This window comes from Mauremys reevesii, linkage group 1 (assembly GCF_016161935.1).
Source record: "Mauremys reevesii isolate NIE-2019 linkage group 1, ASM1616193v1, whole genome shotgun sequence".
In the NCBI taxonomy this organism is placed as follows: domain Eukaryota; kingdom Metazoa; phylum Chordata; order Testudines; family Geoemydidae; genus Mauremys; species Mauremys reevesii.
In genome coordinates this window covers 123,402,912-123,425,284 of record NC_052623.1, presented here as the reverse complement: position 1 = coordinate 123,425,284, position 22,373 = coordinate 123,402,912, and the positions used below count along the sequence as shown (strand labels likewise).

Sequence of the window (22,373 nt, the reverse complement as noted above, 5' to 3'; positions counted from 1 at the left end):
CACTAGTACTTTTGACAGTATAATTTATGTTGCTCAAGGGTGTGAAAAAACACCCCTCTGAGTAGCATAAGTTGTACTGAGAGAAGCACTGATGTGGACAACGCTATGTCAGCAGGAGACGCTCTCCTGCCAGCATAGCTACCACGACTTCTTGAAGGTGGTTTTATTATGTTGCTGGGAGAGGTCTCCCGTCTGGGTAGAGTGGTTTAACATGAGCAGTCTTACAGCAGCTGTGCCACTGTAAGCTCGCTTGTGTAGACATAGCCTAAATAAACACAATCTACTTAGTGAGGGTAATTAGTGACAATTTACCTAGGGATGTGATGGATTTTCCATCCCTTGACATCTTTAAATCAAGATTGGATGTTTTTCTAAATGATGTGCTCTAGCTCAACCTGAAGTTATGGACTTGAGGCAGGAATTGCATGGTGACATTCTATGCCCTGTGTCGAAGGTTGGACTAGACGTTCGTAATGGTTCCTTTTAGCCTTAAAATCTATGAAAAAAATATTATTTCATTTTCAAAGTACCCAAAGATGGTATTTTGTCCTAAATTAATGATTTTACCATTTTTATCTATTGAACCACAGTAACACAGCTTTAAAAAACTCAGCATTAACTCTGAGTACATTTTTGTCACCAATCCCCCAAAAGTAAATTTCAAAATTAGTAGTTTAATTGCCAGTAAAGTAAAATAGAATAAAATAGGGTTGTGTGCTAAGGCAGATTTTGTTGTCAGTTTTATGCTTGATTCCATTGTTAGTTACAACTCCATAAAAAGGGATTCATTATAGCAGTGCCTTCAAACCTGAACAATTACATGTTCCGCAAAAATTAAAAAAATGTGATTTTTCTTCTTTGCTGCTGCTTTATGATGTGTAACGGCAGCCTTAAACTTTTTTTGCAGTAATACATCTCAGTCTCTCCAAAGGGTTTTCCAAGATCCTACATCAAAGAGAGGGAAATGGATATTTATATTAGATTATGTGGGTCTCTTGGGAAAGTCTTTTTACATCCTCAAGGAGAGTAGAAAAAGGCATTTTTTTGTTTTGATTTTTCACGGTTTCCCTTAACACTGCATATGTGTTTGTAAATAGTGTATCTATTTGTGAATTATACTGTTTGTTTTTGTGCACATAACATGTTTTGTGTTTGAGGATGTTCATCCAGTAAATGACGCTAGTTTTTCAAGGCTGCTTTGTTTTGTTCCAAGTTGGTATTGAACTTGTTCGGCAGTGCAAAAACTGAAATGTGATGTTTTGTATTATAGGTCCAAAACCAGTGGAAATCCATTTTATAATTTGCAAGAACAAACTTCTGAAGCTGTGGAAAAATATGGTATGTCTGCTGTATTTTCATGTGTTGTATATGCAACTTGTTGCCAACTCTCTCTTGAGTTGGAGTTGTTACCTTAACAAATCTTGTCTATAAAAATGAGAAGTTGTAACAAAAACTCCATTTAGGGGAAGTACTGAGACATATTCTTTTATTTTCAAACATTTAAGTTGTAATATCTCTTCCCTTATGATACACAGTTCTGACAGTTGGCAGTCACTTGACATTCAGGGATTCAGTAAATGAAGCACAAAATGATGTAGCCTTGATGGAACCCCCTTTTAAGTTGTTTAACAAACCTAACATATTGCTGTTACTATATATCTGTACTTATGTGGATTGAATCAGAATTGAGACAACTTTTTTAATTTTTATCTAACTGCTGAACACATTTGCAAAATTTCTAGTTGCTAATTTAAAAGTACAAAATAAGACGTACAACAGCATTCCGTGCAAAAACTGATATTAACATAGTATTAAGATTACAAATTGAAACATCAGAAAATGCAGAAATTAAAGTTCTAATAGTAATATTAATGTGGTTGTATTGCGCACGGTGTCCATTTTGTTCATGCTTTTAACAGTGTAACCTAGAATTGAAAATATTACATATGTGCAGTGTAGCAAAGTAGTTTTAATTTTTAAACTTTTAACTTTTAAAATATCATGCAACCTTTAAACTTAATGGGGAAAAAATATGGACAAGAGAAGAAAAAAGTGTTAAAAACAGTTTCATAACTATCTAGGTTTTCAATTGCACTTCTACGTAGATACAAAAAAATATAGCTGTAGAATTCTAAAATTTCCAAGTGCAGTAACCAGTAATTGACTGAAAACCTTTTTGAACTGCACATGCCCGAAATGATTTTTCAATCATTGTTACATTTTTTTTTCTAGTTTACTGAGTGACTGTCTATTAATAAAGACTAACAATATGGAATGGGAATGCGGAAGTTTTAAATTTCAGCCACTTTTGAATAGTGTGCAGAATGGTTTTTTTTTTTAAACAGTTTAAATGTCAGAAGAGGTGGTTTTCCTAATTAAAGAACTGCTGAATGCATCTGGGGGGAGGTGGGTGGGCTTTTTGTTTTGTTTTTTAAATGCAAACCCCCCCCCCCCCCCCGCAAAAAGTTTCTGTTCTAAGGTATTGGAAGGATTGGCCCAGAAGGAAAGTGTTCGTAACTCTTTAAAAACTTTGTAAAACTATTGAGAGGGGGTGAGCTTTATAATGAAAGTTGAGTTACAACCTTAACTATAGATTTTGCTTTTGTGAAGGCTGTAACTCTTTGCAAGAGCTGTGATGTTTCCTTTCCATAATACAGTTGTTTTTGGGAGACTTTAGAAATTGGTCCTCTGCTCTGTCAAGCAGGTAGCAGCTAGTGACTGCTCAGTCATTTTTGTACCCACGGCACCTCTGAGACCACCCATCTGCTTCTTGTTCTCCAGAAAGTTGCTCTTAAGTTGCAAAAAGTTTTGTGGATGGTGACCGCTCCTGTTGAAATCCAGGCCACTACTTTTATGCTGTCTTTTCTCCTGCTGGCCACTCTGCTCTGAATGATGTAACTATTTGTCGTAGTTGGGTTTTTTTTAACATAGTCCCTGAATCTGTACTAAACAATTTAGGCACTTTATAAAATAAGGGCATGTTCCTTACCCCATTTTAGAACTTGCAATCTAATTTTAGATGTGGGGAACACCAAGGATGGTGATTACAAGAACATAATCAAATGGTTATTCCGTTTTAGTATCTTCACATTTTAGTAGTTCCAGTAAGTAAGCGGGGCGGGGAGGGAGGAGGATGAGAGAGCACAATCTCATCCTGTAGGTAACATGGAGGAAGTTTGTTTTTAAGAGCGATCAGGGGATGGTGAGGATTGGTGAATAGACACTGGGAAGGTAGTCTGCATAAGAAGCAACATGGAAGAAGATAGGAGTGTGAGAAGGAAACTAATGAGGGGATCTCAGGTGGAGAAGAGGCTTGATGGAACAAAAGGTCAAACGTGAAGGCTGAAGTGGAACTGTGTACTGTCTTCATTGCAAGGACAGGAACTTTAAATTTGATACACAGGGCCAGAGGGAGCCATTGGAAGAATTTAAAAGGGGGTGATATGGTCTAATAGCTGATATGCAAGGTAATTTCAGCAGCAGCTGTGGGTATCAAAGACTGGAAGGAATTTATAGTGATGGAGATGATTAAGATGTAGATAAGTTATTTTGCTGTTGCAAAAGACAAGGAATGGATTCTTTTTTATGATGAGAAAGATGGAGCAGGTGAGAGATGGAGTTAAAATGACCCCCAGATTTTATCACTTTATGATGGATACTCATGTTGTCAGTAATGAACAGAGGTAGTGGACAGGGTTTAGGAGGAAAAATAAATGGCTTTTGTTCATGCTGAACCTAAGGTAAAAGCACCTGTCCAAAAGGAAACCTAGGAGAGAGTCTGAAATGCAAGGCTGGACATACCTCATGTAGAGAAATAAATCAGGGTTGCATCCCTGATCATCTTGGCTGATAGCCACTGATGGACTGGACCCATCCTACATTAACTTATCTAATTCTTTTTTGAACCCAGTTATAATTTTGGCCTTCACAACATCTCCTGACAATGAGTTCCATAGGTGGACTGTATATTAGCTACCCTCCAATCATCTGGTATAGAGGCTGATTTAAGCAATAGGAAACATACTATAGTTAGTAGTTCTGCAGTTTCATATTTAAGTTCTTGCAGAACTCTTGGTTGAAACCATCTGGTCCTGGTGACTTATTATTGTTTAATTTATAAGTTTGTTCCAAAACCACCTCTGTTGACACCTAAATCTGGGACAGTTCATCAGATTTGTTACCTAAAAATGGTAGCTCAGGTGTGGGAATCATCCTCATGTCCAGTGGCGTGAAAACTGATACAAAGAATTTATTTAGCGTATCTGAAATGGCCTTGTCTTCTTTGAATGCTCCTTTAGCACCTTAATGGTCCAGTGGCCCTACTAATTGTTTAGCAGGTTTCCTGCTTCTAATGTACTTAATTTTTTATTATTATTAATTGACTTATTTATTGCTGTTCGTTTTTGAGTTTTTTGCTAGTTGCTCTTCAAATTCTTTTTTGGCCTGCCTAATTATATTTTTAAATTTGACTTGCCAGATTTTGTGCTCCTTTCTATTTTCCTCACTAGCATTTGACTTCCAATTTTTAAGGATGCCTTTTTACCTCTTATAGCTTCTTTTACTTTATCATTGTTATTTGCCATAGTGGCACTGTTTTGATCCTCTTACTATGTTTTTTGATTGTTTGTTTTTAATTTTGGGTATACATTTAGTTTGAGCCTCTCTTATGGTGTTTTTAAATAGTTTCCATGCAGTTTGCAGGCATGTCACTCTTACAACTGTAACTTTTAATTTTCATTTAACTAGCTTCCTCATTTTTGTGTAGTTTCTCTTTCTGAAGTTAGTATTTTCCCTCCCATAAGGATGTTAAATTTAATTACATTATGGTCGCTATTATTGAGCAGTTCAACTATATTGACCTCATCCTGTCCATCCTTGGATTTTGTAGAAGTGCCATCTCTCTAGCTGTACTCTTCATTTGGTGGTTTCTCTTTCTCCCCACTCCTCTTTGTTGGCACCCATTACAGGGCTCTATGATTGCCCCTTTCTTGTTCCTCTGCACTATACCTTTTGCTTTTTTAGGATCCCTTAACAAAGGAGCATAGCTAACTCATGGAAAATGGGTTTAAAAGCCCGCTCCTGAGCATCCAGAGGGAGCTACCAAGCAGGAGAAGCAAACAGGAGATTTGTAGTGGTGTGTGAGAGCCAGATACACCTAAAAGACATACTTTAAACTTCAGCAAATAACACCTTTCCTCTCCCCAAAAAAAGAACAAACAACCTCTACAAGAGTAAAAATAATGCATGCTGAAATCCAGTGGCAGAGCAGGGCTATCAAGTTTCTTGCATTGAATGCACGACATACGATTAGCTCCTTTTGTAGGCAGATGGCATACATGTGCAGTTGTTACAAGCAACTCATGGCCCTCAGAGACGAATATGGGCTCTTGAGACTGGAATGGCTGAACTGGAGGAGCAAAGGGAGACAGAGATACACAGACAAAACTTTCAGGAACATAGTAGTGTGGTGTTACCCCCAGTCCATCAGCATCTGCTGTTGAGGAGGATGATACATAATACAGTTATGTCTCAAAGGAGAACATCAAAGCTGGAGGGGACAAAAACAATCCCATAGTTGGGACCCTCTTTCCAGGTGATGTCATAGTATCTTCTCACACTGAGGAGACCAGTCCTTAGGAAGGGAACCACAGTCACTAGGAAGAGCCAGGTAATAGTATCGGGGGATTTGATCATTTGAAATATAGATAGTTGGGTTTGTGATGACAGGGAGAACCACATAGTGAATTCCCTACCGGGTCCAAAGGTTGCAGATCTCTCAAAGCCTGTAGCTAGACGTACATGCAATGCTGGGGAAGAGCCAGTGGTCGTGGTAAACGTAGGTACTAGTGGCATAAGGAAAGGTAGGTCCTTGAGGCCAAATTTAGGCTGCTAGGTAAGAGATTAAAGTCCAAGACCTCCCTGGTAGCATTTTCTGAAATGCTTCCAATTCCATGTGCAAGGCCAGTTAGACAGGCAGAACAGCAGGGTCTCAATGCGTGGATGAGATGATGGTGTTTGGAGGAGGGACTTAGGTTTATTGGGAACATTTTGAGAGGAGGAAGAGCCTATACAGGAAGGATGGGCTGCACCTACACCAAAACAGAACCAGACTGCTGGCATGTAACATTAAAAAGGGTATTTTTAAACTAAGGGCAGGGGGGAAGCAGACAGTTATGGAGGGACACGGTTCGGATAGAGACATCCCTTAGGAGAGGATTTATTAAAGGGGATACTTTATATCCTAATAAAGAGGAGAGGATAGAAGTTCATAGAATCATAGAATTCAAGATCAGAAGGGACCATTATGATCATCTAGTCTGACCTCCTGCAAGATGCAGGCCACATAAGCCGATCCACCCACTCCTTAGCAAGTGAACCCTGCCCCATGCAAACCTCCAGGGCCATAGCCAATCTTCCCTGGAGGAAAATTCCTTCCCGACCCCAAATATGGCGGTCAGCTGAACCCCGAGCATGCGGGCAAGACTCTCCAGCCAAACCCTCTGGAAAAGGTTACATCATACCAGGCACATAATTGACCTATTGACTAAGCCCGTTATCCTATCATACCATCCCCTCCATAAACTTATCTAGCTTAATCTTAAAGTCGTGGAGGTCCTTCGCCCCACTGTTTGACTGTTCCAGTATTGCACTCCCTGATGGTTAGAAACCAATTTCAAGCCTGAATTTCCTGACTGACAGTTTATATCCGTTCGTCCTCGTGTCCACATTAGCACTGAGCTGAAATAATTCTTCTCCTTCCTGGTATTTATCCCTCTGATATATTTAAAGAGTGTAATCATATCTCCTCTCATCCTTCTTTTGGTTAAGGAAAACAAACCGAGCTCCTCAAGTCTCCTTTCATAAGGCCTTCCATTCCTCGGATCATTCTAGTGGCCCTTCTTTGTACCTGTTCTAGTTTGAATTCATCCTTCTTAAACATGGGAGACCAAAACTGCACACAATACTCCAAATGAGGTCTCACCAGCGCCTTATATAACGGGACTAGCACCTCCTTATCCCTACTAGAAATACCTCGCCTAATGCAACCCAAGACCGCATTAGCTTTTTAACGGCCACATCACATTGCCTACTCATAGTCATCTTGCGATCAACCAGGACTCCTAGGTCCTTCTCCTCCTCCGTTACTTCCAACTGGTGCGTCCCAGCTTATAACTAAAGTTCTTGTTAGACATCCCTAAATGCATAACCTTACACTTCTCACTATTGAATTTCATCCTGTTACTAATACTCCAGTTTACAAGGTCATTTAAATCTCCCTGGAGAATATCCGATCCTCTTCCGAATTGACAATACCCCCAACTTGGTGTCATCCGCAAACTTTATCAGCCCACTCCTACTCTTGGTTCCCAGGTCAGCAATAAATAGATTGAATAAAATCGACCCAAAACCGAGCCTTGAGGAACTCCACTGGTAACCTCCAACCGGACAGTTCCCCTTCAATACTACCCTCTGCAGTCTCCCTTTAACCAGCTCCTTATCCACCTCTGGATTTTCACTTGATCCCCATCTTTTCCAATTTAACCAGTAATTCTTCATGCATCAAACGCCTTACTGAAATCCAGATATATGAGATCCACCGCATTTCCCTTGTCTAAAAATCTGTTACTCTCTCAAAGAAGGAGATCAAGTTGGTTTAAATCCATGCTGTAATCTATCCCAGTTGCCAAACCACTCTCTCTTTTAAGATTTTTTCCATGACTTTGCATACTACAGATGTTAGACTAACAGGCCTATAATTCCCCGGGTCACTTTTTTTCCCCTTCTTGAATATAGGAACTACATTAGCTAATCTCCAGTCAGTCGGTACAATCCCGATTTATTAAAGATTATCATATCCTCGCCAATTCCCTTAATATTCTAGGATGAAGATTATCCGCCCCGATTTACTTCCGTTAAGCTGTTCCAGTTTGGCTTCTACCTCAGCTACCGTAATGTCTACCCCATATCTTCATTCCCATCGGTCCCTCTATCACTATTCCTTAGCCCTTCATTAGCCTCATTAAAGACAGAGGCAAAGTATTCGTTCAGATATTGTGCCATTCCAAGATTATCCCTAATCTCCACTCCATTTAAAGTTTTAAGCGGTCCCACTTCTTCTTTCTTGGTTTTCTTCCTGTTTATATGGCTAAAAAACCGTTTGCTATTGGTTTTAATCACCGTCGCTAGATCCATCTCCACTTTGCCTTTCTCACAGCTTCCCTGCACCCTCTGACCTCAATAAGGTAGGTTTCCTTGCTGATCCCTCCCATTTTCCACTCCTGGTACGCTTTCTGCTTTTTCTTAATGACCTCTAAGACGCTTGCTCATCCAGCTCGGTCTAAAACTGCTACCTCTTCTCGGGATACATGCCTCTGACAACTCCTGCAACTTCAACCTGAAGTAACCCCAGGCGTCATCTGCCCTTAGATCCCTAAATATGTTAGCCCAGTCCACTTCCCTAACTAGTCGCCTTAATTTAGTAAAATTAGCCCTTTTGAAATCATACACCCTAGTCTCAGATGCACTATTGATTATCCTCCCATTTATTTGGAAACGAATTAGCTCATGATCACTCGAGCCAAGGTTGTCCCCTACAACAATGTCCTCAACAAGGTCCTCGTTACTCACCAAAATCAAATCTAAAATGGCATCCCCTGTTCAGCAACCACTTGATGAAGGAATTCATCAGCTATCACGTCTAGGAAAAGCTGAGCCCTATTATTATTACTAGCATTTGTTTCCCAATCTATATCCGGGAAGTTAAAGTCCCCCATGATCAAGCAGTTCCTATTAGTGTTTACCTCCCTGAAAACATTAAAGAGCTCCCTATCCATCTCTAAGCTAGATCCCGGCGGTCTATAGCACACCCCAATCACTATCCTGGATGAGGCTCTGGTAGTTTTCTTCCCCAATGTGACCATTGCCCAAACAGACTCTGTATTGTCCATTGCAGCGCTAGTTATCTCATTACATTTTACCTCATTATTGATATACAGTGCTACTCCCCCACCTTTACCTTTGCATCGGTCTTTCCTAAACAGCACATACCCTTCCATACCTGTACTCCAGTCATGGCTATCCACCATGTTTCTGTTATTCCTACGATATCCGGTTTCAATTCCCGGACCAGGAGCTCCAGTTCCTCCATTTTGTTACCTAAGCTTCTCGCATTGGTGAACAAACATCCTAATTTTTCCCGTTGGGCTCCTCTCACTCTTTTCACCCAACTCGGTAGGGACACAGTACTTCCAGTATGACTTGTAGATCTAGAATCTGTCCCCCCACTCTTCCTTACACTTAACTGCCCCCCTCTGGCTATATCTGTTATCTTGTTGTCCTGACTCCCAATGTGAAAATTTGAGAGCACCAGGACCTCTCCCGACCGTCTCCCCCCAGTGTCTAGTTTAAAGCTCTTTTAATCAGATGAGCCAGCCTCCCTCCTAGAAGTCTACTTCCTTCCCTACTTAGGTGGAGCCCATCCCTTGAGAACAGTTGTCTGTCCCCAAAGCCTCCCAGTGCCCATACATCCCAAAGCCCTCCTTGTAACACCACTCCCTCAGCCAACTATTAACCATCACGATCCTCTCACCCCTTTGGCGCCCTTCCCTAGGGACAGGTAGAATCCCACTGAAGATCACCTGAGCCTCACTTACCCAACCGGGCAGCGTCTCCCTTGATCCTCTCTAGCGAGAATCTAGCCGTGTCATTCGGTCCCACATGAAGGATGATCAAAGGGTTCTTACCCGCTCCTCTTAGGATCCTTTTCAACCTCAGGTCCACATCCCGTATTTTAGCACCCGGTAGACAGCACACCCTTCTGTTCTCCGGATCGGCCCTGGTCACAGGCCTGTCCAACCTTCGCAGTATGGAATCCCCAATCACGTGACCTGCCTTCGCCTGGGGACAGCACGGTCCTCTAACCTATCCCCGTTCCCCTGGTTGCAAGCTCCTTCCATTCCTATCATCCCTTGTGGTTCCCCTTAAGCCATCCTGTATCTTCCTGGGCCCAAACTTGGTGCTACTTCCATCGACTCCTCCCTTTATCTATGGGACTGGCCGCCGCCTCTTTTCTTTGGCCTCTCACTGTCAGTTACCACTTGCTGTATCCCTTCCTCATTCTCCAAACCTTCAAACCTGTTCCTTAGCTCAATTTCCCCCTCACTGGCTCTCCTTTTCCTTGGCCTGCTTCTCACGGTCACATGCTTCCACCGCCCATCTTCCTCCTCTGGTGGTCCCCCTTCCTTGGCCTCAGCCCCTGCACCCCCCTCTGCCCCTGGGCGTTCCCCCTCAGGTCCTGCTTGCCATTGCTCCATCAGCCTCTCAAACCCCCTTCTATTCTCTATCAGGGTTTCCACCTGCAGCTCTAGGCCCTGGATCTTTTCCTCCAGCAGCTCTATTAGGCGACACTTCATGCATATGTAGTACTGGTCAGGGTCCCCCGCTAGGACCAGGTACATACCACAGCTGCTGCATGCTCTCATCCTCGGTGTGTCCTCTGCTGCTTGGCTCATGGCTGCTGGCTGCTGCTGTCTTGGCTCCCCTTGGTGTTCTTCCCTGGGGGGCGCGGGACCTCCCCTTCCGCCTCCCCCTGCCAACTCCCACGCTAACTCCCCTGTTGGCAGCCCTGTTTGCTGCCTCCTGTGCCGCTGCTCGCTGATAAAGTACAGGTAGGAACTGAAGAGAAATGGTCAAACGAGTCCCATTTAATCACATCACATGAAGGCAGACAACTAAATACTGACAAATTTTATAAGTTCTTGTATACAGATGCAAGAAGTCTAAATACTAAGATGGGTGAACTTGAGCACCTGCTATTAAATGAGGATATTGAAATAACTGACATCACAGAAACTTGATGGAATAATGGTAACCAATGGGACACAGTAATACCAGAGTACAAAACACACAGGAATGAGAGTAGGTCACACTGGAGGTGGAGTGGAACTATATATGAAAAAGAGGATAGTCAAATATAGTAAAAAATCTTAAATGAATCAAACTGTATTGCAGAATATCTATGAATAGAAATTCCATGCTTGAATAATACATATACCAGTAGGACTATACTACTGATCACCTGACCTGGATGGTTTTGATTGTGAAATACTCAGGGAAATTAAAGAAGCTACAAAAACAGAAAATCCACTGAAAAATAGTAATAGGGAATTTTAACTATTTCCATATTGATTGGGTACATGTCACCTCAGGATGGGATGCAGAGAGAAAATTTTTAGCCACTGTTAATGACTGATTCTTGGAGCAGCTAGTCCCTGGAACCCACAAGGGTAGAGGCAATTTCTGAGTCCTCAATGGGACTCAGGGTCTGGTCCATAAGGTGGGTATAACTGAATCGCTCAGTAATAGCAACTATAATGTAATACAACAACCTTGTAGAGGAAAAATATACTAAAGAAACCCACAACAGTAGTAGTTAACTTTCAAAAGGGGTATCTCACAAAAATGAGGAAGCTAGTTAAATGGAAATTCAAAGGAATAGTCACGAGTGCCATGCCTACAAGCTGCTTGAAAACTATTTAAAAACATCGTAATAGAGGCTCAAACTAAATGGATCCCTTCCCCCCCCCCCCCCAAAAAAAAAAAGAGTAAGAGGACCCAAAAATACTACCATGGCTAAACAGCAGAGTAAAAGAAGCAGTTACGGTCAAAAAGGCATCCTTTAAAAACTGGAAGTCAAATCCTAGTGAGGAAAATAGAATAGAGCATAAACTCTGACAGGCCAAGTGTAAAAGTATAATTAGGCAAGCCAAAAAAAAATTGAAGAGCAGTTTTTGTGTCTTTTGTGAATTAAAAGTTTACTCACAGGTTACTTTTAAGACCAATTATGCTACAGTTTATCTAATTAATTTCCTTCCCACTTGGGCCAGACACTATTCCAAGCAGCTTTACAAAAATCAGGTGACTGTCTTCACTGCTCTCCAGAAGATTTCTCTGTTTAGGCAATTAGTTCATCTTGTCCATATTTTGTTCCTGGCAGCAAACGTACATAATTTCTTCCTCGTGGGCCTCTGCTATGTTTGGAGGCAATAGTAAAAATACTCCAGAAAGGAAAGTTTTTCTAACAGACAGAATGGTCAAATTGTCATTTCTAATTAGGATTTTAAAGAAGCAAATTTCACCAACAAGAAAGTCTCACAACCTGTAGTTTGTCAGCCCTTATTCCTTAGGCCCAGTCCTGACTGAGACCACTTCAGATCATCTTCTAGTGGGTGTCGCTGTATGGAGAAGCTGGAAGCAAAACTCAGCCCCTTTTCTGGGGAAAGCCTTGGTGGCTGAACAAGCAATGCACAAAAGCAAACACCATTCTCCAGGAGCTAGACACTAATAAGCTGCAAACATGAGCCTGACAGAATCCTCAGGGCACATATAGAGACCCTCTCAGAATAAACTCTTTAACTATAGAAGGTGAAGAGTCTGCAGAGAAAAGTATTAGGGCTAGCTGAACAGCTATGAGCCCTATAATGAGTAACTCAAGTATGTCCCTATAAGCACATACCATTCAGAATGGAACCCATGCCAGTGGTGACCTATATGTAGTATGGAGAAGCCATAGTCTTTTCAGGAATCTGTTCTCTTCAGATGAGCAGAGTGAAATCGACTGTATAACACCCATTTCCATCTGCTAGGTGCCAAAATAGTTGAGGGGAAGGGCATCTAAATCCATAAATCTTCATCAGGGTAACTGAGGAGAGGAGCTCACAGTGTGCATTCATCATCCCCAAGAATGTTTTTTGACATCCTGTCCACATCAGCCCTTTAAAGGGAAGGAAAAAAGCCCAATTATTGTGAAGATGGTTAGTGGTGTTAGACCACATGAATATTGCAGTGAAAGAACCTTTACTGTTCTTTGACCCTAAAGAGAGAGCTTTTTCAATGAAGTCAGTACTCTATTCCTGTTAAAGATCCCTCAGATTTGTAGCATGGCTCATGGCACACAACTTGTTATCCAAAATAAGGGTACTGGATATAGCCAAATTAGGTTCCATTCTTCTCTATCTAGAGGCATGCCAATTAAGCTTAAGAAAAGGGGCTAGAATTCAGTTATTAATGGATTTATTTTTCATTTCTAAATGCATCCTTACAAACCTGCTTCACTGCACCCAGGCAAAATTGAATAAAAACACACAATTCAGGCAGCTTTCCTGAGAAGCAAAAAGGAAATTACATTGCTTCCGATTAGGGCTTTTTTCCTTCTCTAAAGCAAATTAAGAAGATAGGGCATGACAACCTTTAGACGGGTCTTGTGCCATTTTCGAAGGAATACTGTAAACTTTTTCATCCTGTTTTGCATCACCACCTCTTGCTTGGATCGCAGATATTTCATTCTGTGGACCACTAATTGATCCATGGACATTAGTTTTAGAATCACTACCTTAAGGATTCATATCTCTGCCATTGATGATCTTAGGGAAATGTGGCAGTCTATTCTATGGGCTTTTAAACCTTGTGCCAACTTCCTGGAAATAGTGATTTGCATTTAGATCCCCCTCTTTTCTACCATTAGGTCCCCAGCTATTTTGAGCCTTAATTTGATTTTGAAAAGGTTGGTTTTTATCATTCCTTCCTCACTCAGACGCCTTCAAAGGTATTGCAGCCATTAATCTAGATTGTTTTAGATTTCTCCTCTTTGTGGCCATTAGGTTTGCCAGAAGAACAGGGATAATAACCCTTTCTGCAGTTCCAGAATAGATTCCCCCCCCCCCAATCTTTTCACTCACCTTTCCTATTTCCCTTTCATTCAGCCCTAGATGTGGGAAGGAAATGTCATGTCACTATTTTGATATTGGTATTAGTAATATTTTCACCTTGCCCTTCTCATCTGTTGATCTCAAACTGCATTACAAAGGTAGTAAGTATCATTACTGCATTTACAGATGGAGAATTTGAAGCCCAATAGTGAAATGAGTTGTCCTTGTGAGTCAGTGGCAGAGCTGGGAAACTTGAAAAAGTTTGAAGCCTTTAAGGATGATAATGAGCTGTGATATACTTCAGTGAAGAGAGTTGGTGGCTGTTGCTAATGCTTGTCAACATTCGCTCCCTTCTGCAAGGGTCCTTGTGACCTGTTCAGCTGAAAAGGGGGGGCTTTGCTGGGTGACATGTATCGAGCCTTCACATTCACTCCCTGATTATTGACCAAATAAGTGTGTGTTTTCGTCATTAGCAGATGTGGTAGTCAGCTGCAGAATGCTGAAGCCTTTTTTTAACCTCAATAGGCCATTTACCTTTGTTCATTTGTGTGTGAAGATAGTGCGAAGACAGTCCCTAAGGTCTGTACAGGTCAGAGTGAGAGCTCACTGAAGGAAATTTCCTAGCTATTGCACAGTGCTGGACTTGTGTGGCCACTGGCTATTAACTGATCACTATTTTTAGAAAAAACTAAAATCAAATTTATTTTTTTCACTCACTAAATGCAGTAGTAACATATACATATGTTCAAACAAAAGGGAGTGCTTGTCTTGAATGAATCCTTCTGCATTAGGAGATCAACTTACCGTATATACTCGATTATAACCTGGTTCGTTTATAAGCCGACTCTCCCAAGATGGATAAGTAAAAATGGAAATTTTTTAAGGACCCGTTCATAAGCCCACCCTATAATTCAGGGGTCGGCAAACTTTGGCTCCTGGGATCATCAGGATAAGCTGCTGGTGGGCTGAGATGGTTTGTTTACCTTGAGCGTCGGCAGGCACGGAGGTAAACCTAAGTAAACCAAGTGTCCCAACAGCACAGCAACTGGTGAGGAAACTTTTTTGGGGGGAGAAGCTGGGTGTCAGGGGAGTAACCCCTGTGACCATCCTCCACATGACCCCACCCCTAGCCCCGGACCCTCACACTCTCTCCATCCCATCCCTTCCCACCTTATCTGGGGAGGGCCAGGGGAGGATGTCTCTGGCCTGGCTGGAGCTGCTCTGGCAGGCTGGGCAGCGCGGCCACAGCCTGCTCCAGCTGGCCAGACCAGGCGGCGCGGCAGCAGCATGTTCCGGTGGGCTGGCGGCACGGCCAAAGCCTGCTTTGGGGGGCCAGGCCAAGCGGCATGGCTGCAGCCTGCCAGCCCCAGAGCTGCAGCTGCTTCGGAGGCTGAGGGGAGAGCAGCGTGGACAGAAGTGGAGACTCTGGCCCTGCCTCTTCCCTTCTGGCTCTGCTGGCTGTGCTGCCTCTCCTTGCTCCCTCTGTTGGGGAGGATGGGTTGTGTCCCACCTCTCCCTCGCTATACCCGTTCATAAGCCGACCCCCTTCTCTGGTGCTTCCCTTTTTTACTAAAAAAAAAATTCAGCTTATGAACAAGTATATACAGTAGGTAAATTTCTGGTTTTTTGATTGCTTTTTGTGAGCTGACTCCATCAGAGGATATAGGATCCACTTTTTTTGTATTCTATACTCCTATCCAGTCCTGCTAGGAGTGTGGGAGTGCAATGGAGGAGGAGAGAATGGGGTGATTTTAAGTGTGGAGGATTGTTTTTTATCCATTAATTTTAGTTTAGGACAGATAATAGAAATAGGTAAGAGACTAACTGGTTCCTTTTCAGACATGGAAGTAATCAGCTGGGGTGGTCCCAGGGCGCTTTGGGCACGAGCATTGCTGAGTTATCATTGGCTGCCACCTGCCTGACAGAGTAGAGGACCAACCCTACAATTTGTGCCACTGGAGACAGATCACAGGAAACAATTTACAGGTAAAATAATTGTTTTTTTTAAAAGGAAGAAGACTAAAAAATCTGTAATATAAATGGGGCTAACACTCTAATGAGATGTCCAAACACTGTAAAGTTTATTGCTCCTGTAAAATATCAGACCGGTTTCATGCATGGACTTTGATCATTCTGCTTATTTTTAAATGAAAAACAGCAAAAAATAAGCTATACGGAAGTTCCTTGAAACCCAGCAATCTTTCTAGAAACAAATTAAAATTGAGTTATATAAAGGAAACATATTATCAAATATAGTAGTATACTGAGAACTGAACTGTAATTCATGTTTATGTAATGTTTCCAAATCTTTGAGTGTTCATTATATTGAAATGAAGTCTCTTCCATTGATCAGTGAGGTTTGTGTGTTTGTTTTTACTGAGTTAACAAACTTCAGGGTTAGTATTAAAGTTCACTTATATGGACCAGTTCTATCTGTTATAGTGAATTAAAGTAGAAATCATAGCTGGTTTTGAATGGCCCTATAATTCTCTTTGGCAGCATAGTCTTAAGTTTATTAGCTAAAACTATTTTTTAGCATCTGTAATTATTTTACCTCTTTGTGTTATGTTTATTCAGTGTACTGGCTGGAAATGTTAACTTTTAAGGACTTTTAACTGTTTTTTAATTTATTTAGAGTTGTTAAGCCTAGGTGTAGTCCAACTTAACGACTGGTGTGACAACCTGTTCTTAATCAGTGACTCAAAACTGTGATCACCCCGATGTCACCGAATGGCCACAACTTGTAAAAGGTAAACATAAAAAGATTTAATGGTATTTTTGTGAATGAACTAAATATTATCATTAGTATAATAATTTAAAGAATAGTTGATTCATATGACTTTGAAGGTAATTGTATAAATGGAATACAAGTAGCTTTTGAAAGGACAGTGTGACAGTTAGTTGAGACCTAACCTTTGACCTACACTTTTTCTTGTGTTGATGTGAAAGTCCATGTAATTCTCCCCCATGCTGCCTTAAATGTCAGCATCCTAGGACTCATGTCCATCCCTCAACAGGAAACCACTTATGCCAAAGATCTAAGAAAAGCATTGGTAAGAAGCAGATCACAATTTCAAGCCTCCAACTATTGTTATAACAGTATAAAATTTCATGATGAAAAATATCTTGCCAGCATCTTATTAAAATATGCATTTAATTAGTGAGTATTTGCTAAAAACATTAGTCCAGGAAACTTGATGATACTGAAATTCAGTAGACTTGCATACCTTTACTTTTCTCTCCTAGGGAGTTACAGTGGAGGTAAAAGGAGTGGCTTGCAGAATGGAGAAGTTGCTCCCAGTGTTGTTGGAAGTGAGCCATCATTTGAATTTGCTAGCTCATGCTGCAGTATTCAGATTAGTTGGTGTCTTGTGATCACAGTTTCTGCAATCTAATTCAAGGTTGAAAGTTGTAAGAGCATTTGCTCTGGGGTCTTGTTAAAACTGTTATTGTAAAGTAACTTAAAACTCTTCTGTTCAGATTTTTAAACAAATGATGTTGAAAGGAAACATTTCAGCATGTTATTTAATGTATTCTTAGCAGTTTAAGTATAATGTAATTGTGTCTTCAGTATATTACATATTTAGAAAAGTAGTACTATATTTTGTTAATTCTATTTGATATTAATAAATAGCTTCTCAGCAAACTAGTGAACTTCCGGTTCTGTAATAAAATTGATTTCCCAGTGTTTTAATGAGTGTTATAAGCTTAGCTTGAATTTTTTTAAACTTGATATTATTCTTACATCCTTTATTTTTTAAAAATATGTCCTGTCCTTTTTAATCTGTGATGTTTAATGAGAAAATTAATAATTCACTAAATCATATTATAAACAGGACCAATGGAAACCTAGGAAAAAATACTTATAGGGATTTTGCACTTTGTATCTACGGAAACAGTTTTGTGAGATCCTGTACTTGTTCTGAAGTTGCTTGATTTTTTTTCCATAAACCTAAAGGTCTCTATTAGTTTAAAAATAAACAAACTGGTCAGCCTGTAGGACAGCTTGGAGTTGGGTGCCTACTCTCTCTAGTGATGTCACCTCTCTGGAAGACCAAATGGGATGAATATAGATTATAGGGATATACTCTACAACAAATTGGTGCCAAAGACTGATACCTACATACTTTTGTTTTATTTTTTGTTGTTGTTGTTTGCCTGGTGTCTGCTTTCTTCTGTTTCCCTTCTCATTTTGAATGTGTTGCTGCATTTTGTTGTATTGGAAGCTGCTGATATTCTTCAATTCCCTTAATACCAGCAGCTATTTTTTGTCTTCCCATCAGTTTATGAAAATATAGGGGTGAATGGAACTGGCTTACTATAGTGTGTGTGTGTGTGTGTGTGTGTGTGTGTGTGTAATTTCAATTTAATTCTGCTAGCACATGGATATTGACAACATTGCAGCTTTTAAGGTGACATTCAGAAAAGATATTGAGGCTCTTTTCTAGAAAGCTGCTGGAGGTTCAGTGTTACAAAGGCAACTTGCTTGTTCATTGGGAGTAGGAGATTAGGAAGTTGTATTTGTCATTGCAGTGTAGCTATACCTTTAGTCATTCTGTAAATGAGATAGTGGAGAGGGATTAAGCTACAGACAGCTGTTGCTTGAAAATTCAAGAGCAGGAATGGATTAATATAAAACATCCAACTAAACCCTATTGGAAAAGATCAAACTATCCCTGCCCATTCCTCTAGATGCTACAGTTCTCCCAGTCAAGTTAACTTGTGTCTTGTTTGGACTGAGTTTTAGTCAGTGACTTTCCTGCAGGTTCTGATTTCAGTCAGATATACTTATCATCTATCTCATAGAACTGGAAGGGACTCCGAAAGGTCATCGAGTCCAGGCCCCTGTCTTCACTAGCAGGACCAATTACTGATCTTGCCCCAGATCCCTAAGTGGCCCCCTCAAGGACTGAACTCATAACCCTGGGTTTAGCAGGCCACTGCTCAAACCACTGAGCTATCCCTTATAATCATCTCCACTGGCTTTTCCTTCATATTTAATATGAGGGGTAATGAGAATGATCCCTATGCTCTATGTAAGAAAATTTAGGAGTGGAAGAGCAACCTTTATCCCCCAGAGGAGACATTAAAACATAGTTAATAATATCGAAAGTTGCTTACAGAATAAAAATCAGTATGGAAATATTTGGTTTATATTTAGCTATATGTGTACAATGTAAGTAATTAAATGCAGAATTAAAGCTATACAAAACAGTGTTATAATATTATTAAAATCAATTGTATATACAAAAAAAATTAAAGCAACTGGATGGGCTGACAGTTTTTCTCCTTGAGTTTTCCGTAACGTGGCAGATCACTGTAGTACATAAAGGCTGATATTTGTATTTGCAGTAGAGTGATTTGGCAGTACACATTTATTATATTTCATTTGCTTTATCGTTTTTTATAGTTTTAGGTGAGCCTTGCACACTATTCAAATACAAACTTTTTGTAACTAAAAATTCACTTGTGTGTTTCATGTTACAACTTTTCTCCAGGAAAAAAAAAATCTCAATTACTCAGGAATATTGTCTATAATGGTAATTAGCTAAGCCTTTAGGACTAAATCCTGTGTCTGCCAGGCTATATAATGCAATCCCAGATTCGTCTTCTCATCTGGGAAAGGCTGATTCCCACCCTCTCAGGAGCAGCTGTGAGAGTTGATAATTCTCATAGCTGACACAATGATTTTGGTACTGGAGAATGATTTTAGCTGAGGCAGTGTTTCTCCCTTACTCCCACTGGGGTGAAAGTGACCTGAATGGGCTGGGCTGGGCTGGCTTAACTATAATTAAGAAAAGGATGCTGGGGGTGTTCACCTTCTAAAACATCAATCTATTTAAGCTGGGAAGGAAGAGCAGAAAAATACATGTAACCCCCGCACCTTCCCCCAGTCTCTCACCACCAACAGCTCTGTGGGATTACAGCAAGCATAGGGCTGCAGTTCACAGGCACAGCATTGTGAGGAAGAGGTGACTAGAATCTGTTCAGCTACTGCAGGTGTTGGGTGCTTCACACTTCGCTTCTGTTGAACTTTTTCTGTTTCTCTTGCCACACAAGGTTCAACCATATGCAAGATCAGTCCATTTGGTACAGAGCTGTTTTTGTGGTGATAAAGGAACTTAAGTGCACCTTACTACAGAACATGCTGTGATGATTTGGCCCGTAGTTGACTGTGAAACCTAGAAGGGGAAAATGACCAACAAAAATCTATTATACTTTCCTGTCATATGAGCCTTGAAAACATTGCCTTTCTCACTAGAGAATCATTCCTGCCTTAATCTTATTCTCAGCCTTTGTCATTACATATTTACATAAACTATGTTTTCCCCCAGAGTTTAACTAAACTAATAAAAATGAATAAGCAAGTCATATTTCAGTTGCTTGTTTATAGTGTTTAACAGTAATATAAACATTATAGACCTAGCAATATAGATAACATTACCTTTTCTGATTTTCCTATCCAGTATGTTTTAATCTCTTAGAATAAAGAGTAATGCTTAACATTTCTTTTCTGTATCTTGCAGATCACCAGGAGAACCTCACTCTGAAAACATTGAAACTAGCCGAATGTAAGTACATTAAGCAGTAATTAGATGGGTTTTGTGTATTATGTTTAAAGCTCCTCTGAGCTAAATGCAACAGAAGCTTTTTGCAAAAATAAACCTTTAAGTGTACATTTAAAAACAAGCAAGAAAATCCTTTGGCTGTCTCCTTGCAAGACCTGTGCACTGTTGTAGGTGAGTTGGTCCCAGGATATTAGAGATACAAGATGGGTGAGGTAATATCTTTACCTCTGTGTAGCTCAGAAGCTTGTCTCTCTCTCCAATAGAAGTTGGTCCAATAAAAGATAATACCTGACCCACTTTGTCTCTGCAAGACCTATGTCTAATTAGTATTTTTCTCTAAAAGAGTAGTATTTGGTTTTCAGTCTAGAAATATAATTCTCACTGAAATAACATTTTTTTAGAAGTTTAATTTAGTACCAACTAGCAGATGGTAGCGTAATACAGTATCTGATATTTACAACCCTGCACGTCGACCTAATAGCATGTCAAATTATACTCCTGAAGAAGAGCTCTATTGAGTTCAAAAGTTTCTCCTTCACGCAATGGAAGGTGGTCCCATAAAAGGTGGTCTCACCCACCTTGTCTCCCTAAATTATACTTAGAGCCCTAACAAAATTTACAGCCATGAAAAACACGTCACAGACTGTGAAATCTGATGTATTGGATGCTTTCACCCTATATTCTATAGATTTCACGGTGGGAGACCAGTGTTTCTCAAATTGTTGGACCTGACCGAAAAGGGAGTTGCATGGGGGTCACAAGGTTATTTTAGGGGGTATCGCAATATTGCTACCCTTATTTCTGCGCTGCCTTCAGAGTTTGGCGGCCGAGGAGCAGCGGCTGTTGGCCGGGGGCCCAGCTCTGAAGGTAGTGCCCCACCAGCAGCAGCACAGAAGTACGGGTGGCAATACCATACCATACCGTCGCATCCTTCCTTCTGTGCTGCAGCTAGCCAGCCGCCCAGCTTTGAAGGCAGTACCAGCAACAGTGCAGAAGTAACAGTACCAGTACCACAACCCCCCACCCCAATAATAACCCCTCTCTCTCTCACTCACTCACACACACCACTCCTTTTTGGGGTCGGGACCCCTACAATTACAACACCATGACATTTCAGATTTAAATAGCTGAAATCATGAAATTTATGACTTATAAAATCCTATGACCATAATGGACAGTGAATTTGGTAGGGCCCTGATTATACTCCTAGAGTTTTAACATCTCATTGCACACATTTGAAAACAAGTTGATTAGTCAAATACTTAGCAAAATAGAAAACATCAAGTTTTGCATATTGTGGGAAATGGGCTGCAGAACTAGAGAGAACGATCCTTGACCTGGTATGGAAACTTGTATCATCTAGTTTGTGCTCGTTTTCCATATTGATTATTGCAGCTTGCAAGTTAGCTAATTTCCAAAGCAGCATGATAGTAATAATTAGATGTGTTCCTGTTTGTAAGAGCTGAGTAGAATCCAGGGCTGCTGACTTTATTGGCCCAGGGTGTGATTATTTTCAGGTTAACTGGAGGCATGGTCTAGTTATGCAGAAATGCTCATTCATACTTCAAAACGAAAAAGAAATTTTTAAAAAGGCTATAAAACTATTGAAAAGTAAATAAATTCTTTTGGACCTTCCTTTTCTACAGGTCAGCAAGGCACTTCTCAGCAGGACTTCTTTAAATTCTCCTACAGTTGGGAAGAAAAACTCCAGAATACAAAAAGAAACACACACATATTATAGATATAAGAGCCTAGCTGACATATGAGGAGAGATGGTCCAAAAGAATTGAATAGAGGAAGGATGACTCAGTGGTTAGGGCAGTAGTCTAGGAGTTAGGTTTAAATTCAATTCTTTCTCTGCCACAGACTTCCTGTCACATTAGACAGTCTCTCTGCTTCATATTGTCAGGATAAATGCGTTAAAGACTGCAAGGTGGTCTGCTGCTGTAAAATACCTATCATGCATAGAAAGAGAAATGAATCAAAACTGTTTTCCTTTTAACAGTTTGGCAGCCCCATTTTTGTGTTTTTCTGAGAATTTTTCCTTGTAGAACTTGGAGCTGAAAGGAATGAGAATCTGAGGCTGCCATGTTTGTTT

The 22,373-nt window shown here is 40.6% G+C and overlaps 1 protein-coding gene across 4 annotated transcripts in view; it reads left to right on the top strand.

Annotated features, from left to right (window-relative positions):
* UBE3A (ubiquitin protein ligase E3A) overlaps positions 1-22,373 on the top strand; it is a 97,943-nt gene that overhangs the window by 27,664 nt on the left and 47,906 nt on the right. Inside the window, exons 2-6 of one of the 4 annotated variants that reach the window (XM_039539206.1) lie at positions 1,271-1,338; positions 15,546-15,692; positions 16,342-16,456; positions 16,953-17,018; positions 20,234-20,278. In XM_039539206.1, coding sequence (XP_039395140.1) covers positions 20,277-20,278 — 2 coding nt within the window. In that variant the 5' untranslated portion in view covers positions 1,271-1,338; positions 15,546-15,692; positions 16,342-16,456; positions 16,953-17,018; positions 20,234-20,276. The remainder of the gene's footprint in view (positions 1-1,270; positions 1,339-15,545; positions 15,693-16,341; positions 16,457-16,952; positions 17,019-20,233; positions 20,279-22,373) is intronic. The other 3 variants (XM_039539211.1, XM_039539193.1, XM_039539199.1) reach the window with 3 other exon arrangements.